Source organism: Odocoileus virginianus, chromosome 17 (assembly GCF_023699985.2).
Source record: "Odocoileus virginianus isolate 20LAN1187 ecotype Illinois chromosome 17, Ovbor_1.2, whole genome shotgun sequence".
Taxonomy (NCBI): Eukaryota; Metazoa; Chordata; class Mammalia; order Artiodactyla; family Cervidae; genus Odocoileus; species Odocoileus virginianus.
In genome coordinates this window covers 46,511,496-46,535,953 of record NC_069690.1, presented here as the reverse complement: position 1 = coordinate 46,535,953, position 24,458 = coordinate 46,511,496, and the positions used below count along the sequence as shown (strand labels likewise).

Genomic DNA, 24,458 nt, shown 5'->3' with positions numbered 1-24,458 from the left:
AGGGGGGTACACCCACCCTGCTATGACCAGCAAGGGGACACCTTCCCCCTCTACCCTGTGGCCTCCAGGCAGATGGAGAAGCAGGAGGATGAACATTTTCACTTCCAGATCTCAGCAACCCCCTAATTCGTGGTCTATGAGCTTGGAGCGTGAGCCTTCACAGAGCACCGTGATTGGGGTCACCCTCTTGGCTCCCTGGCCTGGGGAAGGCGCAGGTCTACACACACTGGGGAATGGCCTAGAGCCTTGGACCCAGATAGCACTTGCCCCCTGCCCTGAGCTGCCGGTGAGCCCCGCGAGCACAGAAAGCCATGAGGAGAGGAAGCAGATGGGGCCTTGGACCCAAGTACACAGACCAGCAACATCATCCCCTGCTGCGGGAGGCCCCGGGCATGCCCGGACAGAGCGGGAGGGTGGCGGTCCAGGGACACGCCGACCGCAAGTGTGGGTGGCTGCCAGCAGGGGACAAGAGGGAGGTGAGGTGATGGGAAAGGCGGCCATCCCGGCACCCCGGCTAAGCCGCCTGCCTATCAAAGCCGATCCAAAGCCAGGCAGAGTGAGGATGAGAGGTCGACTCTGCTGTGAGGTCTGCAACTGCAGCCTCAGGCCACTTTCCCAGCCGCCGGACCAAAGGCCAAGCGGCCACTCGCTCTCCACGGGAAAGGGGAACAAAGGGACAGCTGCTGCTGCTCAGCTGCCGCACGGCGACTGGGCTCTGACCTCTGACCTCAGCCTTGCTCAGCGCGGGAGACCACACAGCAGAAGCCTCTGCCCCGGCGATGAGAGGTCCAGCCCTGGGGAGTACACGGTCGGCTGCTATGGCGGTGTTGAGGGCTCTGTGCGGCTCAAGATCCTCACTCTACGCAGGAAGGACAGGGCCCAGGGCTCGCAGGGAGATGAGGGGGTTCGGTCCACTCCGGGTCAGCATGGCTGAATCCCACACCATCCTAGCAGGCTGCCAGCCCTGGGAGCAAAGCCTGAGCCCTACAGCTCCTGCCCTTCGTGGGAAAGAAAAGGCAGGAAGAACCAGAAGAACGAGGCAGGGATTGGCAGAAAAAGGAGGGTGACTGGGGAGTGGCCAGGGTGTCTGCCACTGCTTGGCTGGCGATCCCTGACCCCACAGCCGCCAGGGGCCACACCCAGAGGGATCCTGGCAGGAAGCGGGCCGTGAGAAGGCAGACGAAACCCCATCAAGATGATGTCTCTGGTCAGGAGCCTGGCGCCCAGCCTGGGATGCCGCCAGTGCGAACAGAGCTCCCTCCAGGCCGCTGCCACACCTCGGCTGGAGCGTCGCTTCCCCGGAGGCTTCCCCTTGAGGGCTCTGGCTCGTCCCTGGGAAAGCAGAGGTCCCACACCTCTTTCCTCCCACCCAGAGGAGGAAGGTCTGCTGAGAAGAAAGTGGTCAGAAACTGAGCCTTTCGCCAGGGTTGCAGACAGGAAGGGCGGAGGAAAACGAACTGAGCATGAAACAAAGCAGACTGAAAACGGGACTGGTGGGGACAGGGGTCCCCTCGCAAAGTTTAGCTCGTCTGGAAAACACAACTGCACGTAACTCACAGTTTATGCACTTAGTAACACAGCTGGAAAACACATAAAGCAAAAAGCGCAGAGAAACCAAGACGCCCGCCATCCTAGGGAGTAAGAGGGACACCTCTTTTACTTACTAATTAGGAAGTGGAATTACTGAAGATCTGAACACAGGAACCTTGCACCCAGAATCAGAGAATAGTTGGGGGATATAAGTTCTCTTCAAATGTTACAGACATCCATAAACATGGGCCACGTGCCAGACCAAACAGCCTGTCGATGAATGTCCACGATTCAGGATCATTCGGTCATCAGCACAGGCCCCCCTCCCCAGGGTCCTGATCAGCACTGGGGGAGGGGGAGCTCATACAGACGCGCAGGGCTGCAGGCAGAGCCAAAGGGCCCAAAGAGCTGCAAAGAGAACGTTTCCTAAGCAACAGTTTCACAAGGATAGTGGTCAAAATGCACCAGCGCACCCCATCCCTGCCACATTACCGCCACGAGCAAAGGGTCCCAAATCTGAAAATCTCTACCATTTCTACCAGAGTCTTCAAGCAGGGAGCAGAAGCAAGCAGCGCAGAAGGACCCAGAGTCCTTGGCTTTCTCAGCAGGTCACTGCAGGGCAGCCCCGGCATAGGCATTCCCCTGGGCTGGATTGTCCACCCCTGGTACAGGGGTGCCCAGCATACCCTGAGCTATAACCAGGTGCAAACTGTCATCCTGCTGTGTCCAAGATGCTGGTCCTGGGTTGGTCTTCCCCTCCCGTCCAGAAGCCAGGTGGCCCAGAGCTGCTGCCTTGGCACCTGGCAGTTGGGTGGCCTGCAGGGTCAGACTCGCCCACACAGAGGAGGGCACGGGAGCAGAAGGCGGTGGTGCCAGCCTCACTCAGATGGGAGCACTGTGGATCATCACGCGGGTCATGTGGGAGGACGGCGAGGCCAGGAAGGAGAGACCCAGAACATGGCTGTTGTGGAGCCGCGTGAAGGTCACCGGCGGTGGGCTTGGTCAGCATCACGGTCCCGAGGACCAGCTCGCTCAGAGTGGCAGCCCCTCCCCATCTCCCGCCCAGGGGTAAAACCTGGGCGCTGGACAAGAGGACCGAGAAACACACTGTGTTCGTTACATGTTCATGAAATATTCTACAGCCGTGAAAGTACAGCGCCTGCTGCTGCAGATAGTGGATCTCAGCGCAGATATGACAAGCAGGCCGCACAAACCCGGCTTCCCAAGGGCGAAGCCCCACTCCTACCCTCAGTCTTGCTCCCTTCCTTGGCTCCAGACTTCCCCACTTCTCCAGGGTGCCTCCTTCTCGTCCACCCTGCACTTGTGGACGTACCCTTGCTCCTGTCCTCCACCCCTCCCGGTGCCCTCGCTGTCCTCAGGTCGGGGCTGCAGCTTAACCCCGGCCCCGGTTACCCTTCCCATGGCCCCGGAGGCCGCATGCCTCCTTCACCCTTGGGATGCTTCATTCTCCAGGCCCCCTGGGGCTCTCTCCCTCAACATACACACTGGAGCGATATCTGGAAATTTCACAGCACCTACCCAAGGATAAGGACCCCAGAAGCTTCCAGAAGGGGGAAAACAGAAAACTCACATTAAAAAAAAAAGTGAGCCACCAAGACACTGAAGACAGCAACACCGGGAGTCAGAAGAAAGGAAGTGATGCCTTCCAACTCTGAGGGGTGTGAACTTCCACCAGGAATTCTAAGCCATCAGCGTGAGACAGAGAAACGTCCACAGACAGACATGCGTTCAGAAATATGTTTCCCCTTTTCCTGCTGAGGAACCACTAAAAGGAAGGATGGTCGCCCTAACTGAGGGAGTAAGACAGGACCCAGGACGCAGAAAACGCAGTCCCAGGCTGGAGAAGGGTGGTCCATGCATGCACAGCCCAGCCACTGGCCCTGGGGGTATGGGGGGCTCCAGGAGGCAGGTTCCAAGAGGGGGTGAAGCAGCCAGGTTAACGGGACCACTGCCAGCTGGGAGGAACCCCAGAGTGCAGTCTCGGGTTTGGGACTGAGTTCATGATTGCAAACTGACAACTATGCAAATGAAGGCAGGCAGTTATTAACTCTAGGAAAAACAAAGCTGTCAAAATAGTAAAGAAAACCTATGGACCACAGTTCAGGAAAAAAAAACATCACTCAACTGGACTTCATTAAGACTAAACATTCTGTTCTAAAACTACTGTGATAAAAATAAAAGGCCAACGAGTCTGGGAGAAAGTATTTGCGAAGTGTATCTGACAGAGCTGCTGCTGCTGCTAAGTTGCTTCAGTCATGTCCGACTCTGTGCAACCCCATAGACGGCAGCCCACCAGGCTCTGCCAAGCACTTCTACCTAAAACGCTCAATCAGAAGACAAAACCCCAACCAAAACAAGGGCACAAAGACCTGAAGAGACATTTCACCGAAGAAGATAAACAGCAAACAGCACATGAAAAGATGCCCGAAGTCATTAGTTCATAGATGTGGAAATGCCCCAAACTGGAAACAACCCAGATGTCCGTCAACAGAAGAACGTGTAAACAATAGGGCACGTCCACACAGCAGAACCACTCGTCGTGAAGGCAGGATGGTCTGGAGGTGTGTGCAACCCTGGGACGACTTTCAAAACAATCATGAGATAAAAGAGGCCCAACTCAGAGAGCACAGCAACACTACACGGGTCAACTTATAGAAACTCCAGCAAATGCACGCCAAGTCTCAGGGCAGAACGCACGACAGTGGTTGTCTGGAATGGGGCGGGCATGGAGCGAGAGAGGCAGGAGGTTTTCTGCGGGGCTGATCACTACCTGGGCAGATGTGTGCTCATGTCTGTCTCATCAGGCTTCCATTTCAGACCTGCTGTCCGCTGTGCTGTGGGCAGACTGTTCTGAGCTGAGGGTTCCCGCCAGCACCGTACAAAGGCTATATTGGGCACTGATTAAAGCAAAAGTTGTAATTGTTCTCTTGGGTGGGGAGAGAGGAGCAATATAAAAACGCTAAATCCAAATCCTCTAGAAAAAGATTCATTAAATAATGTCCAAAATTAAACAGAAGAAACAGCAGAAACTTGCCTGTTTACACGTATGGAAGCAAACACAGACAGACAATATGCAGGGCTGAGAAGTGGGCCTCAGGCATGTGGGGGGCAGGGGGACTTATTTTTAAACCCGCATGTGTGCTGCTTTAATAAAAATTCAACCCCGACCGTGTGACTCAGCAGTTCCCCTTCCAGGGATATATGAAGTGTCCACACACATTTGTACTGCCTGCTGACACCAACAGCACTGATACTGGTCAAAATGTGGAAACAGCCCTGATGTTCATCAGCTGGGGAATGGAATAATACTCCCTTGTGTGGACAAGGGAGTATTATTCAGCCATAAAAAGAATGGAGCTGACACACGCTACAACACGGATGCACTTCGAAGACACCCTCTTCAGCTAAAAGAAGCTGGAGATAAACGGGTCACCAAGGGTCAGCGCTTGCTTTCTTCTGTGTGAAACGTCCAGGCAAAGCCATGGACACAGACACCAGGCCAGCGGCTTCCAGAGGCTGGGGGAGGGGGAGTGACTGCTAACGAGGATGGCCTGCATTTCTGGGATGAAGAAAAGTTTGGGAATGAGACAGCTATGATGGGTGCACAACTTCCTGAAAACACTAGAAAACACAGAGTTGTACACTTTCAGTGGTAACCGTATAGCATGTGAATTGTGTCCTGATAAAGCTGTTACCTAAAGAAAAAATGGAGCAATGATGTGAGAAGAAAGGCACGCTGGTCTCTGCCTCCCCCCCAACTTCCTGATATGGAGCTCCTAATCCCGTTATCTCCTGGTGATAGCAACGTCCTTTGTTCCAGAGGCAACTCTGCCTGGGCTCCTGGATGGGGGCTGGTCACCAGGAAGATCCAGCCACAGCCAGCATCAGAAGTAGAGGCCCCACCCCATCCTCTAGGACAGGGGCTGGAGGCTGAGCTAACAACTGCTCATGCCTGCAAACTCCTTAAACACGGGGTTCAGATAGCTTACAGGGTGGTGGACACACCCACGTACTGAGAGGGTAGGGCACCCCAACTCCACAGGACAGAAGCTTCTGCACTTGGCACCCTCCCAGACCTTGCCCTGGGCATCTGCTCCTCTGGCCGCTCAGCTGGGTCCTTCATGACATCCATAAGACAGTAAGCCTGCCCCTGAGTCCTGTGAACTGTTCCAGCACAGAGCCAGACCCGAGGAGGGAGTAGTGGGAAGCCTGTTTGTAGCCAAATTGGACAGAAGTGTGGGGAACCAGGGACCCTCGACTTGTGCCGGCCTCTAGGGTTGGGGGGGGGGCAGTCTTTCAGGATGAGGGTCCGCACTGACACCAGGGAGATGGTGTCAGAAGTGAGCTGAGCTGTGGGACCCCCCGGCTGGGGTCCTCAGACACTGGAGGGCTCGCTGGTGCTGGAAAACCCACATCTGGTGTCAGAACTGTCGTGAATGGAGGAAACAGGGTCTCCCCTTGGCTGGCGCCTTCCTGGACACACACAGTGGGAATTCCCATTTGGTGACAGACCCCATGGACCACAAGCCCCTAGAGAGATTTCAAGAACCCACAAGTAAACCAGAAGTTCCCAGATTCAGGCCGGAGCCCAGACAGCAAATAGACTGGTAGGAGGAGGGATGTCCCTCCCGCAACGCCCAGTGTGGCCCCCACCCCCTCCACGAGCAGACTTCATGGCAGGAGCCTGCCATCCACTCACCAGGCCTGCTGTAACAACCCTCAAGGACTTCGGCGAGGGGAAATTTGAGAATCTCACACAGATTTGCACATGTCCACCCTCACACTCTGGGGTGTCTCCTCCCGGCCACCACAATCAACCGTGATAAGAAAGTGCCCCTTCTCACAGACAGGGGTTGTGTACACACACACAGGCTCACACTCAACACCCAAACTTCCTCTGAGGAGCCATCGCTGGGAGGTCCAGGAGCACCAGGCGGGGCCCACAAGTGGCCTCTGAGCTCAGAGCCGGCTGGTTTACAGCCATGACTGGTCCCCAAGGAGTTCAGGCCTCCATCCACCCAACACGTCACCAGCCAGGCCAAGCCTGCAGGCCTGTCGTCCAGGGCAGGTTGGCTCGGCATCCCCAAGAGGCCATGAGAGTCCCTCTAGAGCTACAGAGGGCTTCCCCGCTGGCTCAGTCAGTAAAGAATCCACCTGCAATGCAGAGACCCGGTTTGATCCCTGGGTCAGGAAGATCCTCTGGAGAAGAAAATGGCTACCCACTCCAGTATTCTTGCCTGGAGAATCCCAGGGACAGAAGAACCTGGCGGGCTACAGTTCACAGGGTCTCGAGAGTCGAACATGACTTACCAACTAAAGCACCACCACCTAGAGCTGGAGAGCTGGAGACCAGCCAGCTCTTTAAACACTGAAGGCCCACATCCAGGTGAGCAGAGCCCAGACCCCATGAGGAGTCTGGCCCTGGCCACTCATTCTGCCTGTCCTCGTCTCCACGGTCGCCAGCCCCTGCTCCCAGCCCAGGAAGGCCCCGGAGTTGCTTTGGTTTTTACACTGGCCTCAGGGAAACCCAGACGCTGCTGCTGCTCTGCCAGGGTGGCAGTCAACACACAGAGCAGGCCTGCCAGGGATGGCGCTGACTCAGGGCCGGGACGGTGGGGCCAGCTGGGGCCAGTCCTCAGACAAGGGAGTGGCAGAGGGTACCACAAAGCCCTGTGGTGGACTGGCCCAGCTTCCAAGGCAGGATGGTGTGAAAAGTCTGCAGGTGGACAGGCTGGCGAGAGTGGGCGGGCTCTGCTGAAGACCATGTGGTGGGCAAGACGCAGGCACCTCTGGGAGCCAGAATGATTGGGCACACAGAGAAACCAAACGCCCTCCAACCTGCCAAGAACCTGGGGTTGCTCTGAGGAGCCCACGACTCTCTACATTCCACATCGTGTGCCTCGATTATAAAAGAAACATGAGCTCCTGTTGGAAAGGTGTCAAACACAGAAAAAGTGGAAAGAAAAGAATCACACCCAGAAACTCCACCTGTTAAGCTTCTGGGGTCTCCATCATGAGATTAGCATGCTCCCAGAGTATTTTTACAAAATTTGGTCACACCATGCCAAGGTTTTGTATTTTTTCTCACTAATTTTTACACCAGAAACGTTTAAGCATACCATCAAAGGCCATCACCTGAGTCCACCTTTTCACATGGCTCCTCTATGCCAGCCAATTCAAGTTTTGCCACAAACACCTATAAATGTGGATCTGCCTGTCTCCTCATTCCCAAAACACGCTTCTAAGGGGACCTGGAGCCGCCCAGTGCACCCTATGCACCCCACAGCCCTCACTAGCTCTGAGGGTAACTATTGTCTATCAGTTTAGGAAGTCTTTTCTTACTGGACAGGGAAAACACGACCGCAAATGAAAGAAGGACCAGACACAGGGTGGGGTCCCTGATCTGCCTGGGGACATCTGACTTCAGGGACCTCCGGGGTCTCTGCCACGTTTCAGGGTCTTACCGAGTTCTTTGGAGCCCTGGCTCTCGCTGGCCAGCTCGCCCATCTTCACCAGAGCGTCAAAATAGCCTTTGGCAGCATACGTCACACCTGAGAGAGGAGAGGAAGGGGTGGTTACTTCCCTCATGAGGAAATTACCACCTGCAGCACCTACTCGGCCACCCTGCCCGCCTGCCACGCAGCTGCCTCCCCTGTGCCCAGCAGGCTCCAGCCGGAGCAGGACCTCCACCCGTCTCTTGTTGACGTTCTCTTGTCCCAAAGCTGAGAGCACCTTCTCTAAGGACACAGTGTACTGTTCAGGTCCAGAGTTAATCCAGTCAAATTACAGGGTGCCACCTTGACCACAAGGCCTGGTGTCCCTGACGAGACAAGCACCAACCTCCGGGTGGAGACCTGCGAAGTTGCTTCGACAGGAAGACCACCCCCAGCCAGCCTGGGCTGAGGGCTCTGACAATGTCCTGTGTCTCAGGGTTGAGCTGTGCAAGTGGGAGTGAGTCACACACTCAAATCAGGATAAAGGCAGCAGGCTGGGGGTGGGGGGCGTGGCCTCACACACCACTTCCCACGGCGACTTCTGCTCAAACCAGAGGCAGACCTGACTTTGCGGGGGATTTCGACGGCAAGCTCCAAGCCAGCTGACTTCCTGGGACCAAGCCCGGGGGCTGCTGCCCAGGACAGAGCTTCCTTCAGGAACTCAAAAGACCCTTCAAAAACCTTGGGAGTGTCTACAAACCCCTTCATTGGAGGAGCCCCCTCCACACCACCCTTCAGGCTGGAAGGAGAAAGAGGGCACCTCCAGAGTGGGGCCGTGGGGAGCAGCCACCATAATTACAATTTCTAATCCGTTTTCTCCAGAATCCAGTTAGGGGCTTATAACTGGGCACTCGATCAAATTTTATTTAGGTAGTTTTCAATTAAGTGCGCGCAGTCGGGAGCTCGTGTGGGCTCTGTGCCCCAGGGGCTGGAGTGCCCGCTGCTTGAGCAGGGTGGGCTCCTTGGAAGAGACAACAGGAAAGCCTAGAGAGTCCCGGCCTGGCCTTGGGGAGGCCGAGGGCCATTGAGGGGCTCCGTTCCTTGAGGAGGTCCAGGAAAACAGGGAGGGGAGGACACCAGACCTACTCCCACCCCGGTCCACACAGAACTCACGGGGGGGTGGGGGGGGGTGGGGGGTGAGGATGAGGGGCCTGGAAGGAGGCGTGTGCCTCACATCCAAGCAGCTAGGGCATGTGAGCAGGAGCCGAGGTGGGCCATGATGGGTTCCCCCAAGGCCGACAACCTGCGCGGCGGAGAATGAAGTGACGTTACTCCGAGAGAAGACCCATGGGGGTGAGACATGTCCTTGGATGTTTCTTTCAGGAAATGAACCACTATCGGCCTGAAACGTGCTGGCTGACCCACCCACTTCCAGAGTTGGCCCCGTGTCCACAGTGTGCACAGAACATCACGGGCCTCCGTGGTGCGGCACCTATGGCCTACACCCTTGCTCAGCCACGTCGGGCTTCTGGAAACATCTTTGTCCCTCCCTCATCAGGGCCTGTGAAGCTGTCCACCTGCTCAGACATCCTCACTCCCACCAGCAGGCCTCACCTGCCAATGCCTTCTCGTAGTTCTTGCCCATGGCGATGAAGTTCCGCAGGCTGGGGTTGAACTGTTCCATGATGGTCTGGAAGAGAGCAGAGAACAGCATTAGAGGCAAGACACCTGGCCGCTTGGAGGCCTGAATGGTGAGGGGAAAATCACGCAGGCATCATACGTTGGTCGAGCCCACGAAGCCACAGCCGGGCTTCGTGTCCAAACTGCAGCTCGGTCCCTGCTGAATGTCCTCTGGCAAGTGACGTTCCAGAGCCTCAGTACCAACATCTGTACAATGGGGGGAAGGCCAGAACCTGCTCCATCAGGGCCTGGCAGATCAAACAAGTGAGCATGTGCAGGACGCGTGGGGCCGTGCCTGGCATATAGCTGGCACTCAGACACGCTGCGCTGAGGAGCCATTATCCCGTCTGGCAGGGCTGAGTCAGTGAGGAAGGCCCCCCAGCAGGCCACACACAAAAGGCTCATCGCCGCCTGGAGCCCCCTCCCACCATGATCTTCACTCAACACATCAATTACCAAACATCAGCTCTGATTAGAGCAACGCGCAGCCTGATTGCAAACACCGCACGATGAATAAGCCAGCAGCTCTGGATCCGCGCACCCGATGGACTCAAGTCTTGATGCCAATAGCACCAGTTCTTAGATTGAAGAAATCAGATTTTCACTGTGAAGGCCAAATAAATGTTTTAATTACGAGGCATTAAAAACAGGCGCACACAAACAACAGCCAAATGTGAGCTCCACTGGGTAATGTGCCCTGACGGTTGGGTGCCAGCCCCAGCCAGCAAGAACACCGCAAGGGACTTTTAAGGAAAACCCTGTCTCAGTCACATCCCACATCTCCGGGTCAGTTATTGTGATGTGTGTCTGATCTTTCCTGAGGGTAAGACAAACGCCGCCAAGGAGGGGAAGTCGCCTGGCCCTGTGGGCAGACCATGGAGGCCCAGGTGCTTCTACATGAACATGGGCAGCGCCAACCCCTGCCCACCTGGCACACAGGCAGTCCCAGCCCCGCTCTCCTCCATGTTCCTGGCCCTCAGTCAGCGGGACCAACACAGATTCCAAGAAGGGCTGTGGGATCACACCCAACATGCGCCCCAATTCACAGGGCAGGTGCACCTTCCTTTCTGGACAAGGCAAAGGGATGGGCACCTGCCATGTGCTGCAGCAGGGCTGAGGCACACGGGGGACGCAGCAGCGACCCAAAGGACCAAGTCCTGGGAGGGGAGACAGGCCCACGTCACACACTGGGCAGGATCCCACGCCGGGAGAACAGGAGGGAAGGACACAGCTCAGCCCAGAGGGGACACCGGGGAGGGAAGCATGCGGTCAACAGAGGAGGGCTTCAGGCAGGTGCGTGTAAAGGCCCCGAGGCCAGGGCCTGCTGGTGTCAGGCACAGGATGGCAGGAGCCAGGGAAAGGGTGGTGGGAGGGAAGAACAGGCAGAAGTGGTGCCGTAATGGCCAATCCCCCAGTCTCACAGCCCGTGGTGGGGACGCCTCTTTCTCTGAACATGATGGGAAGCCAAGGGCCCATCCGATACATTTCAAAAAGAAATGTACCCCTTGGCTGCTCCAAGGAGACCAGATCGTAGCCAAGACTACTCAGATGCAGGCCACCCCTCAGAGCTGCTCAGAAACCTAAGAGGTGAAGGTTCAGTGGAAAGTTGGCCCCATCACAATGAGGGACGGAGCTCAGTGGTCTGGAGACCACTTTGGTGGAGAACCTGGGTCTAGATTCATCCAACCCAAGGAGAGCCTTTGAGTCAGGGCAGGGTGTCAGGTAACAGGCAGTGGACGAGGGACTAGCATCCAGGAAGGCTGCAGAGGGGCCCCAGGTTAGACTGTCTGATGAGGGTGCACGCACAGGCTGGCTGAGCCCTCCGCCTCGCTGCTCAACACCACCCGAACCTGCGTCGGGGCAGAGAAATGCTGGCGGGTGCATGTGTTTGTTTGTCCAAAGGAAATGGACCTGAAGCAGAGTATAGACCTAGTGAGGGTAGCTTCTGACCTCGATTCTGTGTTCCAGACGTGCACACAAGTGAGTGTGTATATGTGTGTGTGTGTATGCGTGCAGTTTCAGTGTAAGATGTGTCTCACTGCAGTGATAGGCATGGAGCTGAGACAGAGCCCTGGGGTGGGGGGCCTGTGAGAGCCGACCCAGGGTGCAGAGCTCTAGGACCACCCTCAGGGCAGAAGAGGAGGCTCCGCAGCTCCCACCCGGAGCCCCAAACATCCTGAGTGACAGCAGAAAACAGCCTGCGGCTGCCCAGGCCAACAGAAGGGGTCGCCGCAGCAGCCCGCCCACACCCACCCAGTGCCACATGGGGACAGCCGCCAGGTTTCGCTTCCTCAGTGCAGCAGCTGAGCTCATGCACGAGGAATGTGGGTGCGAGGGGGCAGGGCAGGAGGGGCGCTGGGGTGCCGGCCAGGCCACCTGGGCAGGGCACCGCCTGCTCACACAGGTGCTGCTGACTCGCCGGCCTGAGGCAGGGGCAGCGACCTAAACGCTGTGGCGCTGGGGAAGCAGGAGGCCCTCCCGCCCTGGCCGGAGAACTGTCCTTCCTTCCAGCTCCTCACAGACACCGCCCTGGTGGGAGAGCGGGCTCCCAGCTGCCTCCAGGTCACTGAGTGCTCAGAACTGCGACCACCAGACACAGGCCAGGTCCAAGACCACCTTATCCAGAGGGACCCTGGAGGCCTGAGAAGGGCTCAGCCCCTCTGGTGGGGCTCCCCTGTGGGGTCCTCCCTGTGGGAGGGGCCCTCTCAGAGCCCGAGCCCAAGGCTGTCCCAGGGCTCAGGCAGACGCTTTTGGACCCGGGAAGCCATGCTGTCCCCAGGTCCATGACAGGCCCAAACCTACCCTCAGAGACCTGCAGTGGGGCCCTGGCACCCCCACTGCAAGTGAGCGCTCCCCTAACTAGGGGCCTGTGCAGCCCCTCCACACATTGCAGGGCCCCGGAGGGGCAAGTCAGAGGCCAACAGAGGCCCGGTGAGCAGGCCAGGAAGGCCCCGGGGCTCCGCTACCTGTTACTTTTTCAGAAGTGAGGGAACGATGGCGTTGTTCTGTGGGACTTCACTGGAAGGATGGAGGGAGTTGAGATTCAAACCCACAGCACATGCCAGGGCTGGAGACGGGAGCTCGCTTCCTTACTGATGCCAAAGGGCGCGTGCAACCGAAGTCCAGGCCAGGAGGGCGGCCTCCTCGCACATACCTCTCTGTACCACGAGGCCAACCTCATCCTTGTTGTGGAACTTGGGGGCGCTCAGGAGAGGCCCTGCACCAAGATCACTTCCCTGCAGCCAGGACAGAGACCCAACGACATGGGCAATGACCAGCGCCTTCTGCAAACTCATGCCTGTGCTGCGCAAGTGAGACCAAACCCCTTCAAGTGTGGCGCTGTGGCACACGGCGACCGGGCCTGCCCCCTCGCAGGGGTCCTGGGCTGAGTACCATGTTCAGAACCAGCATCTTCTTTTACTTACTCCCTGGCTGGCTCAGGATCTATAAGCCAGCAGGGAGCGGGGCTACCACAAGGGCTCCCTGCCACCCCCTCTGCACACATGCTCCAGAAGGGTCAGGAAGAGAAGGGGTCCCTGCTAGAGACACTTGCGAGCTTGGCGCAATTCCTGGTGGCCCTCTTTCCAAGATGTCACACAGCCCATGTCCCTGCCACCCTGCGGTCCCAGGAATCCAGGCCTTAAGGCAAATCTAAGGCAGGGTCAGCCCTGCCCCCACCTGGGGCCCCCCAGCCCTGCATTTCTATGGGCGTCAATGGGAGGGGCCAGGCCCGGCTGCATGGGCAGCGTTGGCAGGTCCCCAGCAGCCTTCCTGCCCGGCTAGCTCCTGGGCATCCCAGCGCCTGCGCAGTGACGCCGTTTTGACTGACTTGGGTCACAGGTCTGCCCAGCCAGTGAGGACAAAGGGCAGCAGGACAGCCCCATCTCCACCTTGGGGTCACAAGGAGTGAGGGAGCTCTGCCAAGGGACTGTGCTCCGGCTGTGCCCGCGTCCAGGGTCCCCTGCTTATCCCTCAGCTCTGCCTCCTGGTGACAAACCCCTCCAAAACTCTCCTGGCAGGACCGCCACAAACAAAGAGCAAAGCTTCTCTGCTCAGGGAAGTGACGTGCCTCCTGTTTCCCCTCCAGTTCTCGTGCAGTCTAGGAAGACGGGCCCCAGGGGTCCGCCTGCACCCCATGTACACGTGCACGTGTGCTGCGGTCAAGCCAGGCTGCACCCTCCCTACACACTCAACCTTTGGAAGGACAAACTCAGGCAATGAGACCACACTGGACTCCACCAGTGGCCTGGCGGGGGGGAAGCTTACACCCTCATCACCCTGAGTCCTCACTGGACTGGTGATGGGTGCTGCTGTCCACTTTACGGATGGACAGGAGGAGGTTCAGGGAGGCTAAGAGCCAGTCTTCTGGGTCCTGGTAGAGCCAGTCCCAGCTTCAATGCAGGTTGGCCACACAACCCAGCTTGTCCCACTCTCCATACGGGCCTTAGCGTTCTCCAGACGGGCCGCCAAGGCAGGCAGGATAGAACCAGGTGCCACCCGGCAACTCGGTCTGCCCTGGGCTCCCTTAGGAGCCATGTTCTAGCAACATAAGGGCAAAGGCTGATGTCAGGACACCTGGTGCCTGCATCATCCACTCTCCCAGACACACATCCTCAGCCTCCAAGGGGCCTGACTACTCCTGAGCACTGGCCCACACATCCTACCTCTGTCACAGGCAGAACAGCCACCAGCTTTGGGGCCAACAACCCACACCCGGTTGGGTGCCACCATCCACACTCTGCTGGGGAAAGCTGGCGGCATTCCTCAAAGGAGGCTGTCCTCGCCTGAGGCTGCTGCCCCCCACTCCAGAGCACCAACTGCGTGAGGCTCTGGGCAGAGGGCCCGGCTCACACTGAAGGAGGGGTGGGGTGAGGGGGCATGAGGGATCACCCTCCTGAGACAGAGAGTCTGGCCTCTTGGGGCAGTGCTGCGTGACTCCCGCCTCTGCTCCCCTATGATCACTGGGACCTCTGTCCTGGGGACCTTCCTCAAAGGAAGGAAGCCAGCTGGGGAAGTTCCCAGAGCGCGGGGAAGGTTTCCTGGAGGAGGCGGGTCTTGAGCTGGAGCTCTCTTGGCTCCAGCCAGAGAGAAGACGACAATGGGTCTGCATTTGAGAAAGAGCGGACGCGGCAGCTTCCACTTCCACATGAAACAGCCTGAGGGGAGGACGGGAGAGCCAAAGCTGGCGGTGGCTGCAGAAAAGGCCGCAAAGGAACAAGAACACACCAAACAGTGCTCCACAGCGCCCGGTTTCACTGCAGGCGCCAGGCTCCCCTCCCCCACGCCCAAGAGACGGCCCACGGAGAAGAGCCCCCACCCAACATGTGCATTCTCAGCCCAACAACCTCCAGGGGGGCACAGGCCAAGGTCCCACCAGGGCAGGGAGCGGCCAAGCTCGCCACAGCCTCCTGAGGAGGGCGCACGCGAGAGGACCTGGCCTCAGGAACCAAGGCACCAGGGCTGCTCAGTAGCAAAATGGAGGTTCTCAGCCTCCATCAGCTTCTGGGGAAATCACCAGCATTAGAACAAAGTGACAACTTGTGTCTTGGACACGGAGCCCAGAGTGACACCGGGGAACACAGTCAGTTACCCCTGTGGGCCCTGAGCCTCAGGCTAGGCGACACCAGGAGAAAGACAAACTCGGGCCAACTCTCCTGGTCCGAGTCCGAGGGTGGGGGAACGGCATGGACCATGCAAGGTGAGGAAGGAGCCGCCAAGCTCTCAGGGCCCCCCAAGTCCCCTGCTCCCTGCAGGGACCAGGCATCATCACTGACTCCTAGGGCTGAGGATACCCAACTCTCACCCCAGCTCTCTCTTGGGACCTGGATCCTCAGATGCCTCCAGCCTGACCCCTCCTGGAACAGGTCCCGGGGGCAGGAAGCCCTAAGTGGACTCAGGCTGGGGAAGGGGTCCAGTGAGCACTGACTGGGGACTGTCCCACTGGGAGACCCACTCCTGCAGGAAATGGACAAATCCATTAGACCAGGAGTCGCAGATCAGGGTCCAAACACAAGCCCCGCCAGCCCAGCCGCTTCCTTCCTATCCAGAGGCACCTCTGGCCAGTCCTGACTTTGGTGGGGCACGGCCCAGTAGGCCCCAGACATCTTCCAGTGTCCAGGCCCAGCCATACCTGCCCCAACTGCTCGGCCAGGCCCCAGGGCACATGCCTTCCAACTCTTTCTGTGCCGGGTCAGTGCTAAGCTGGAGCCCAGGCTCCCCTAGTCATTTCACGGCAAAGCCAGTGTGCTCCTGGGAAAGTCCTCACAGTGTTAAGAGCTGAGAGCTGCCATCTGACAGTAACACAGAAAACCTTCAGGAGCTGGAAACACACAGGCCCCTGTGACTCAGACAGTAGCACCCAGGACGACCCCCAGGTACCAGCCTGCTGCACCTTGGGGTGTGGGGCCCACAACTGCCTGGTGTCAGGGACTGAATTCCTCCCCTACAGATTCATGTGTTAGGCCTAACCCCAGCATCTCATTGTAAAGACGCCCTCCAAAAACAATCACCAGGGACAATGCAGGTAAAAACGAGGTCATGGGGATGGACCCCAAGTGCACAGAACTGCTCCTTCTAAGAAAAGATCAGGACACAGACACACAGAGGGACGGCCATGTGAGGACACAGGCAGAAGTCAGCCTCCACGGGCTCAGGAGGAACCACCCTGCTCACACCTGGATCCCGGCCTCCAGGCTTCAGATGAGACACACCAGCCTGTTGTTCAAGCACACATGGTGCTTTGTTTGGCAGCCCGAGCAGACCCAATGGCTGGCCCAATCCCCGCTTACGCTGTGAAGACCCAGCCATCAGTTCTCTTATCGTTTGTTTACTGCTTGACTGGTTAGAACATTCCAGGGCTGCTGACCTGTCCTTGTCCCCGGGAAGGCTCTGATCTGAGTTTCACAAGGCTGGGCTCCTTGCTGGATGAGGAGCCTCAATGAGCAAGCAAGGACACAGCCCCGGACACTCTGGAGCTGTGCTCCTCTTGCTTCCTGCCTTCCTCCGCTGGGTGGAATGAGCCAGCCCAGTAGGCTGTCGTGCTGGCGGGAACACAGGCTCCTCGGCACCTGGGAAATCAGACAGCAATAACAGAGGCCTTGCCTGGGCCTCCCTGCCCTCACCACGGACTACCTGCTCCTCCAAGAACTTTCCATCCTGAAAGCCTAATGCTCCCTGTGGCCAGGAAGGGTTCTCTGCTCCAGCTAATTGTGAAAGAGGAAATGGTGGCACCTGAAGCCCGCAGGACTCCCAAGTGGAAAAACAAAACAGGTTTGAAGCCACAGGGCAGCCCTGGCTCCAGCTCCAGCTCAGTCGAGCACCTGGGCTGGGCTGGGCTGGGACACACCGCTTCACATCTCGGAGGCTCCTCCACACGCTGGGACGCCCAGGGCCCCTCGTGAAGCAGCGTAGAGATAAACAAGGTCACACACACCACTCCCAGCATGGTACCTGAACAGAGTGGCCCACTGAAGGCTCTTCACGATCATTCAGGATTACCAGCCAACCGCAAAACCCCAGGTGGCCAGAGCACTTCCGCCAGCACAGAGCCAGAATGAGAACACGTGAGACCGTCTGGGCCCAGCAGCCAGCCTCACGGTCCCCTGCCTGGTGGGACCTGTGCAAGAAGCCTGCAACCAGGCCGCCTGCCTGGACCAGATTGCGGCCCTGGCTGCCTCCCGGCTGTGACCAGCAAGGTCCTGGATCCTCAAGGGCAGGGCTGGCCATGGCCTGAGCGCCATCAGTCCCCTGGAGTGCAAACGACATGACTTCCGTGGGAGGGGCAGGAAGGAAGAAATGGAGGTCTGGACAACAGATCGCTTCTGCCAGGCTGTCGGCTAGGTCAGAGGGGGCTCCACTGGCCCCAGAGTGGGCTCAGAGAAGCAGTGGGTGTAGAGAGACCCCTGGTTCCCTCCACCTGGGCCACATCAGTGACACTTCGGCCTTCACTACACCCCCTTCTTTGAACAGCCCCGCTGGAAACAGCAAAGGCCACTCTGGCTCAGCAGGTCAGCTCTGCCCACGCTTGGCTCCTGGAAACACAAATGCCCTGCTGGATGGAAGTCTAGCTCCCAGGGGTGGGGGCATGCCCTCTCTCCTACCAAGCTCCCACCCTCATTCTGATATCAAGATGTCGACTTCTTTCACAGCACAGACACCTGTGAAATCCTAGCAAGTTTCACAACCCGTTACGTGTGTTGTCATCACCCGCACAGGCCTGCCTGATGGCTGTCCCTAGCTTGGCTGAGCGGGGACATTATGTCCACACACCACTTAGCGACTAAGAAGGAACAGAGATCCTGGCTATTGTGGGGGAAATGTCTCCAATCAAGGAACAAAATGTCAGCAACAAAAGTGGCAGAACAACGGTCTGAGAGCTTGGAAGGAACTCCCCCACCCCGCCATGACCAACACCTGGACGGCCAGAGGTGGTGCTCAGGGGATGCTCTGACACGAACGACTGTGAGCTGAACCAAAGCTCCTTAGAGTCAGACTCTGAATCCAAAGAGGTTTTAGCAAAATCTTGCCAATTTATTTCATGTGCATTTGACATACAACTTTTAAAACATCTGTCCAAATAATTCCAAAAGAACTGTTTTCATAACCAGAAAACCAACTTCCCAAGCAAGAAAAAGGCACTCTGTTCCAAATGGTGGCCCCGACTCCTCCTTGTGGTCCAACCACTCCCAGGGCCTCACAACTCAGGGTGCTCGCCATAGAGGACACACGGCCCTCTCACACATACCCCGAGGGTTTGCAGGAGGCCCTTTGGCTGCTCACCTCACAGCCCAGGGCGTCAGGGCGTCAGGGCATCAGGACAGGCTCTATTAGGTCCCGGTCAAGCCCTGGAGCTGCAAGGGAAGCCTGGAGGGATCCACGACCATTCTGGTCACTGTGCACACCCCACCAGTGAGGCTGCACATGACCAGAGCCAGGGGGAGAAAAGGCAGGAGCCCCCTGACATCTCACAGGCGTGGCGGACCAGACAGGACTTCCAAGGCAGAGAATGGCTCCTGTGATGAAACTTGGGAGGAGAGGCCAGAGGCAGCTGGAGGTGCCCTGGGCAGACAGAAAGGGCACTGTTGAAACCCACTGGACACTGAGTCACAGGTGCAGATCCCCTGCCTGCCCCCAAGGTGTGCAAGGTCACCTCCGAGAGACAGGATGCCTTGGCTCTCAGCATGCCCTGGCTCTCAGCACGCCCTGGCTTCACACCACCAGTTGTCCCCTTGGGTCCCCAGGACACGGCAGCACCAGGTGCTTCCAGCTAACACCCTGGCCTACCTTTAGGCCCTGAGAAGGGACACAAGCTTGCCACCGCCTCCAGAACCTCCAGGGGTCCTGGGCTACTGCCTGTGGAGCAAAGAGCTGAGAGACCAGACCCACAACCAAGACGGTCACAGCGATGCACATACGGGGGCCCCAGAACCAGAAACGAGTCTCAGCCACTGCCAAGCACTGACACACACATGCCAGCCATACTTCCAGGCGGGGGGGGCCCCACAGTCAGGAACCACGTGGGTCCTAAGTCACCACACCTGGCTGCTCGATAGCATGTCAGGTGGGGACAGAAGGATTTTCCCCAGTAAGAGAAGCCTGCTGCTGGAGCCCCCGCGTGCAGACCCTCGGGCGTCCCACCCCTCTGGTTGGGGCCCCTTGTGTTATCTCACAGCTGTGCAGTGCCATCAGGACCAGGATGAATCAGGGCGGTGGCGGGGGGAGGACAGGGGAGGCAGGTGCGGGCACGGTCCATGCCTGCCTGTAATTACCAAGGCCGCAGGCTGCAGACAGTAGCGGAGCACTAACATCCCACTGGGCACCTGGCACAGGGTTTCCAGTGGGCAAAGGCCTGCACCATAATGAGGACAGCCTCCCCACCCCGAGGCCTCAAGAGAAACTTGAGCACACTGTGGGCACACTGGCCACACAGGATGGGCCCCGGCGCGGTACACGTAAAGGCTGAGAAAAGAATGCAGGCAGGCATCCAGTCCGTGGCCCAGAACACCCCCACCAGATCGCTGCTCAGGCATGGCTACCCTTGGAGAGCAACACCCATCCCAGAAGCCGTGCAAGAACATGGGGGGACCAGCAAGCGACAAGGACAGCCCCATCTGCCAACCCTCCATCCTATGCAGGGCTCCCCTGAGCAGGACCTACATCTGCAAACTGGGGGTGGGAAGTGCCAGGTGGGCCTGGGGCTCCCTGCCGGCCTGCCTCCCTGCTGAGGAGGGGACAGGGTCCTCTGCTCAGCGGCCAGTCCTCCCCTGAAAGGCCCCCGAACCTGGGCAGCCCAGCCTGCACCACCTGTGCTGGGGAGGGAGGGAGGGAGGCAGGCAGAAGGACCTCTCGCTCTCAGTGAGCTTTAAGAATCTAAAACAAGGTGGCAACAACAAGCACGCACACGGCTTCCACGGCAGCCCCCACTGACGCCCTGAGAGCCCTGGGCTAGCACCCAGAGCCTCAAGTGCACATGGTCTGTCCCATGAGAAAAGGAGCCTCCCCAGCAAAAGACACATTCTCCAGGCAAGACCAGTGGGGATGGCAGAGCAGGTAAAGCACTCCTGGCCTGTGAGGAACTCTGCAGCGCCACCACGCCCCGGGCCCCGCCCTTTACGGCCATTAGCAAACACAGGCAAGGTCCAGCAGCAAGGGTCCTGTGTCGAGGGGCCCACAACCTCAGGACCGTGACCTGGGCACAAAGAGCTGCTGAAGCCTGTGGCCCAGAATCAGTGCAACAGAGAAAATATCCTTCGCTGCCTGGGCTACTCCACAGGAGATGGAGATGCGCTGCTGCTGCTGCCACGCGGGTGGTGGGGAGTGGGCTTCATACTCCATGAAGGACGACTCAAGAGTCTACTCGGACAGCAAGCCCCACATCTTATTGGAAGATGCTACCCCAACAGGGCACCCCTGAGGTGCCTCTATAGCAAAACGAAGTCCCACGTGCATGCACACACATATGCACACATACTCACATGGACACAGAGTGCTTGTGAATACACAAACACATACATGCATGGGCCTGAACTACACCTGTCTGCACGGACAACATATGCACGCATGCTCCTGTGCACATAAGCACACACACAGCCTCAGGTCTGCTGCCAGCAGGCGTTTCTGTTGCTAAGGAAGCGCCTGTCAGAGCATCCACTTCACCACCCTCAACCACGAGCCTATGGAGCCCTGTCCATGCTGGGTGCCAGGCTCTTGACGGTGGTCAAGAGTTCCGTGTGACTGCCGAGCAGTGGAAGGGGTTCTGGGGGAGGTAGCAGAGAACTTGGGGCCTCCTGCTTCCCTCTGCTTCTCTAAACACCTGGAGGAGGGTGACGGGCAAGGCCTGGCCAGCAGTGGGCTCTTGCCTACACAGGTGGGCTCCCTTCTGCCAGCGCTGATGCCCATCGCCTTGCACCAGCAGTGGGAAACCTGATGGGACTCCGGTTGCAGGAACCCACTGGCCACAGCTGTCTTCACAGGACAGATGCAATAAGCTTCCCCACAACGGCCGGAGAGTGAGGACCACCAGACAGCCTCTGGTGACACAAGCCTAAGGCCCACAACACCCTGAACAGCCATGCCTGAGGCCTTCCTAGGGACTTTCCTCGCCAAAGCCTGTGCCCATCTTCCCACATCCTCGGGATAGGATGGAAGCCTGTGGGGCTCTTCCTCTACAAGGTGCCAGAGCCAGCCCCCTCCAAGGTCACCAGGTTGCCTGGAGCCAGGGTTTCTCATGAGACATAGGACCATGAAAAAACCACCAACCTGAGAGTCACTCCCTGGAGCTGAAGACTAAGATCAGTTGCTAAAGAAAGCCCTCTTGCTGCAGCACATGGGGACATTTGGAGGCCTCTCCCAAGAGAGATGCAATTTGGGCTTAATTCTCAGAGGCAGATCCCCACCCTGCAATTCTGTCCCTCGTCCCAGGCAATCACCTAGGGCTGCCTATAGTGCCATCACGAGGGGCCCAGCCCAGGCTCTACCCCAGGAAGCCCTCAGAGGGCTTCAGTCCCTGTCCCTTGGCCCAAGGTCCAAGGGTAAACTCTCAGTGAATGTCATTTCCTGCCCCTTCATCTTCCATAAAATTCCCCGAGGACACAGTGCCCACGGGAAGTGGGCCATGGGGAGAGAGATTAAATCCTGAGATTTGGATTCTTCCAGGGAGGAGAAGCAAAACTGGACTTTTTTTTCTCGTGTCTGTAATCAGCAAGGCCAAGGCTGTGTGTCCCCATTGTTCCCTTCTTTGCCAAGGCAAATAGCACTCAGAACTGCAGATGATACGACAGGGGCCAAAGCAAACAGCTGAGCTGTAGCTCGGGGTGACGCCAAGCAGGGCCACATCCCTGCCACTCTCCCACAAGTCACCAACCCAGGCACAGAGGCAGCAGCGTCCCCAGACAGGGTGGAGGACCAGCCAGACTGGCCGGGGTCTCCATACAGCAGCTTTGGCTGTGCCCTGAGCGTGCCTTGATTTGGCTGGATTCTGCCCAGCCGGTGTGCCAAACTTACCCAACCTGTCCCGGCTCTGCTGTGGAACCCGAGCTCCCCAGTGACGAGCCACAAATCGTAAGAGAGCCGCACCACAGCCGCAGAGTGGCCGGGGAACACCACGCACAAGCCCACCTGTTCACTGGCCCCGCGGCCTCAACCCACCAGGAGAGTGTGAGACACCCAGCACTGTGGACGCCCACTTCCCGATGTGTCTAACCTGAAAGTCCGCTGTCTCGGCCACACCTTCCCCTGGGAGCTCAGTCATCAGCTGACCGGTGAGCACAGAACGCAGACTAGCTTGCTGAACGTGTGCCCCAAACCCCCAAACACTCAGATCCTAATAGTTTTCTGCTGACAGATTTCACTCCAGACCTGCAAACCCGTCTGTGCTTCCTCCAAAAGCTGCTCCGCTGGAACAGCATGCCTGACTGCTCCCTTCTAAGAGTTTTTTTTTTTTTTTTCTAAGAGTTTTATTAAGACCGACCATGGGGTTCCCCAGAGCAAAGCCACGCCATGCACTCCCTCTTAATTCTGGCCATTAAAGTTCCTGTTTCATGCTTTCGGAGCAGAAGCAGGGAGAAGAGGGGAAAAAACACCAACACTGGTACTTCTTTTCCACCCCCTGCAATAATGAGCAAGTCGAAACTAATGACTAATAATTTAATAAATCTCCCTCCCCTGACAACCATTTACAGAGCAACACGACCAAAAAGCGTATGCCACTGACTCTCCGTGATACAAACATAAAAAGCCCAGAGGCTGTTCCTTTTACGTGCTGCTTCCTCGTCAGTCTCCACTCCTGTTTACCAGCAGCTCCAACATGGCTTCAGAACTGACTTAGTCCACCCTGACCCGGCCTCCAGATTCTTCCAGGTGACCTAGCTGCAACTTTAAAAACCTTTATTACCAGCTGGGATTGACTGCGGCCGCGCTGGACTCCAGCTGAAAGCTAAGGGCCCATCAGAGGCCTCCCTCCGCGCGCAAAGAGGGCTTGGCAGGCCGCTGTCTAAGGAGGCACAGCATAGTTGTTTAACACAATTAGAAACTGTTGCTCTGCCAGCGCGCTGCAATCCCACTCCGCCGCCATGAACCAGCCGCCGCCGCCTAAACACCAACTCCAAAACCCCTCGGCCCTCCGCGTAACCCGCAGACACAGTTTTGAAACAGAGCCCGGCTTTGTACGAGGCCCGCGTGGACCGCCCAGGGCACGACTCTCCTGTGAGGAAATGCTGCCGGGAGCAGCCCTGAGCCTCCGGAGCCTGGCTCTGTGCTGGTGGGGGTGGGGGTCCAAACCGAGAAAATGGATGCGAGAAACGTAAACTCGGGTGTCTGCCAACGTGCACACCGGCGCAAAATCGGCCCCAGGCGGGGGCGGCGAGAGTCCGGCGGGCTGCCGGCGCTCCGACACACGCCCGCGTTCCGCACCGGGGGCTGAGAACCGACTCCTCACACATCAGAAGCAGAGGCGAGCGCGCCAGCCTCCCACACAATTAGTCTTCTCCCTCCGCGGTTACATAAGATGACGGATTATCTGTCTACCCATCGAACCTGCCCGCGCGCGACCTCCCACCCGGCCACATCCACCGAGAAGGAGTTGTGGAAAGGGAAAGCCTGTTGAGAAAAAAGTGCCCCAGGCTTGCGTAACCATGCCCGGCGGGGCCACCACGGGGCGCAGGGCGACGGGTAGCCGCGGCCCCGGACCCCCGCAGACCTCGGACTCCGCAGTCCGCGTCCGCGCCCCTACTCAACTCAGATCCGAAGGCTCCGGCCCCCCGCGCACGCGGAAGACGCACTGAAGGGGGCGCGGGGGAAGCGAGAGGCTGTCGGGGCAAGCGGACCCGAGCCAATCTCTCCTGGGCTGGCGCTGGGTCCCCGCGGCAGCGCCGGTAAGACCACCGAGGGCCCAGGGACCGCTCCAGGAGGGCGCGAGGGCGCGTGTGGCGCGTAGCTCACCTTGTAGACATTTTCCGTGAGCCGGTGCATCTCCTCCGAGCGAGACAGTGACATGGTGCTGGTCCGGCTGCACCACTGACCAAAGCAGGGGCGCAAGTAGCGGCGACTGCGGACGCGACGAGGAAACCTAACAAACAGCGCACCGAGCGGGACCAGGAGCGCGGCACCCCTCCGGCGGCCTCCTTTATAGTCGACCAGGCCCCGCCCCCTAGAGGCCCCGCCTCCCGCGCGCCCGCCCCCGCCGCACCCGGATCACCACCCCCGGCCTGCCGCCCCCGCCCAGCCGCTGCTGCTAGGCAACCGACAGGCCCCGCCCCCGCGCCGCCTTTCCCATTGGTGAATCCCGGAGACGGGGGA

General features: G+C 58.3%; 1 protein-coding gene across 3 annotated transcripts in view; it reads right to left on the bottom strand.

Moving 5' to 3' along the window:
• BAIAP2 (BAR/IMD domain containing adaptor protein 2) overlaps positions 1–24,278 on the bottom strand; it is a 63,607-nt gene extending 39,329 nt beyond the window's left edge. For all 3 annotated transcript variants that reach the window (XM_020875723.2, XM_020875720.2, XM_020875721.2), the window contains exons 1-3: positions 24,102–24,278; positions 9,600–9,675; positions 8,016–8,102 (exon numbers count right to left, since the gene is read on the bottom strand). In XM_020875723.2, the coding sequence (XP_020731382.1) occupies positions 8,016–8,102; positions 9,600–9,675; positions 24,102–24,155 (217 nt within the window). In that variant the 5' untranslated portion in view covers positions 24,156–24,278. The remainder of the gene's footprint in view (positions 1–8,015; positions 8,103–9,599; positions 9,676–24,101) is intronic.
• Positions 24,279–24,458: the final 180 nt, after the last annotated feature.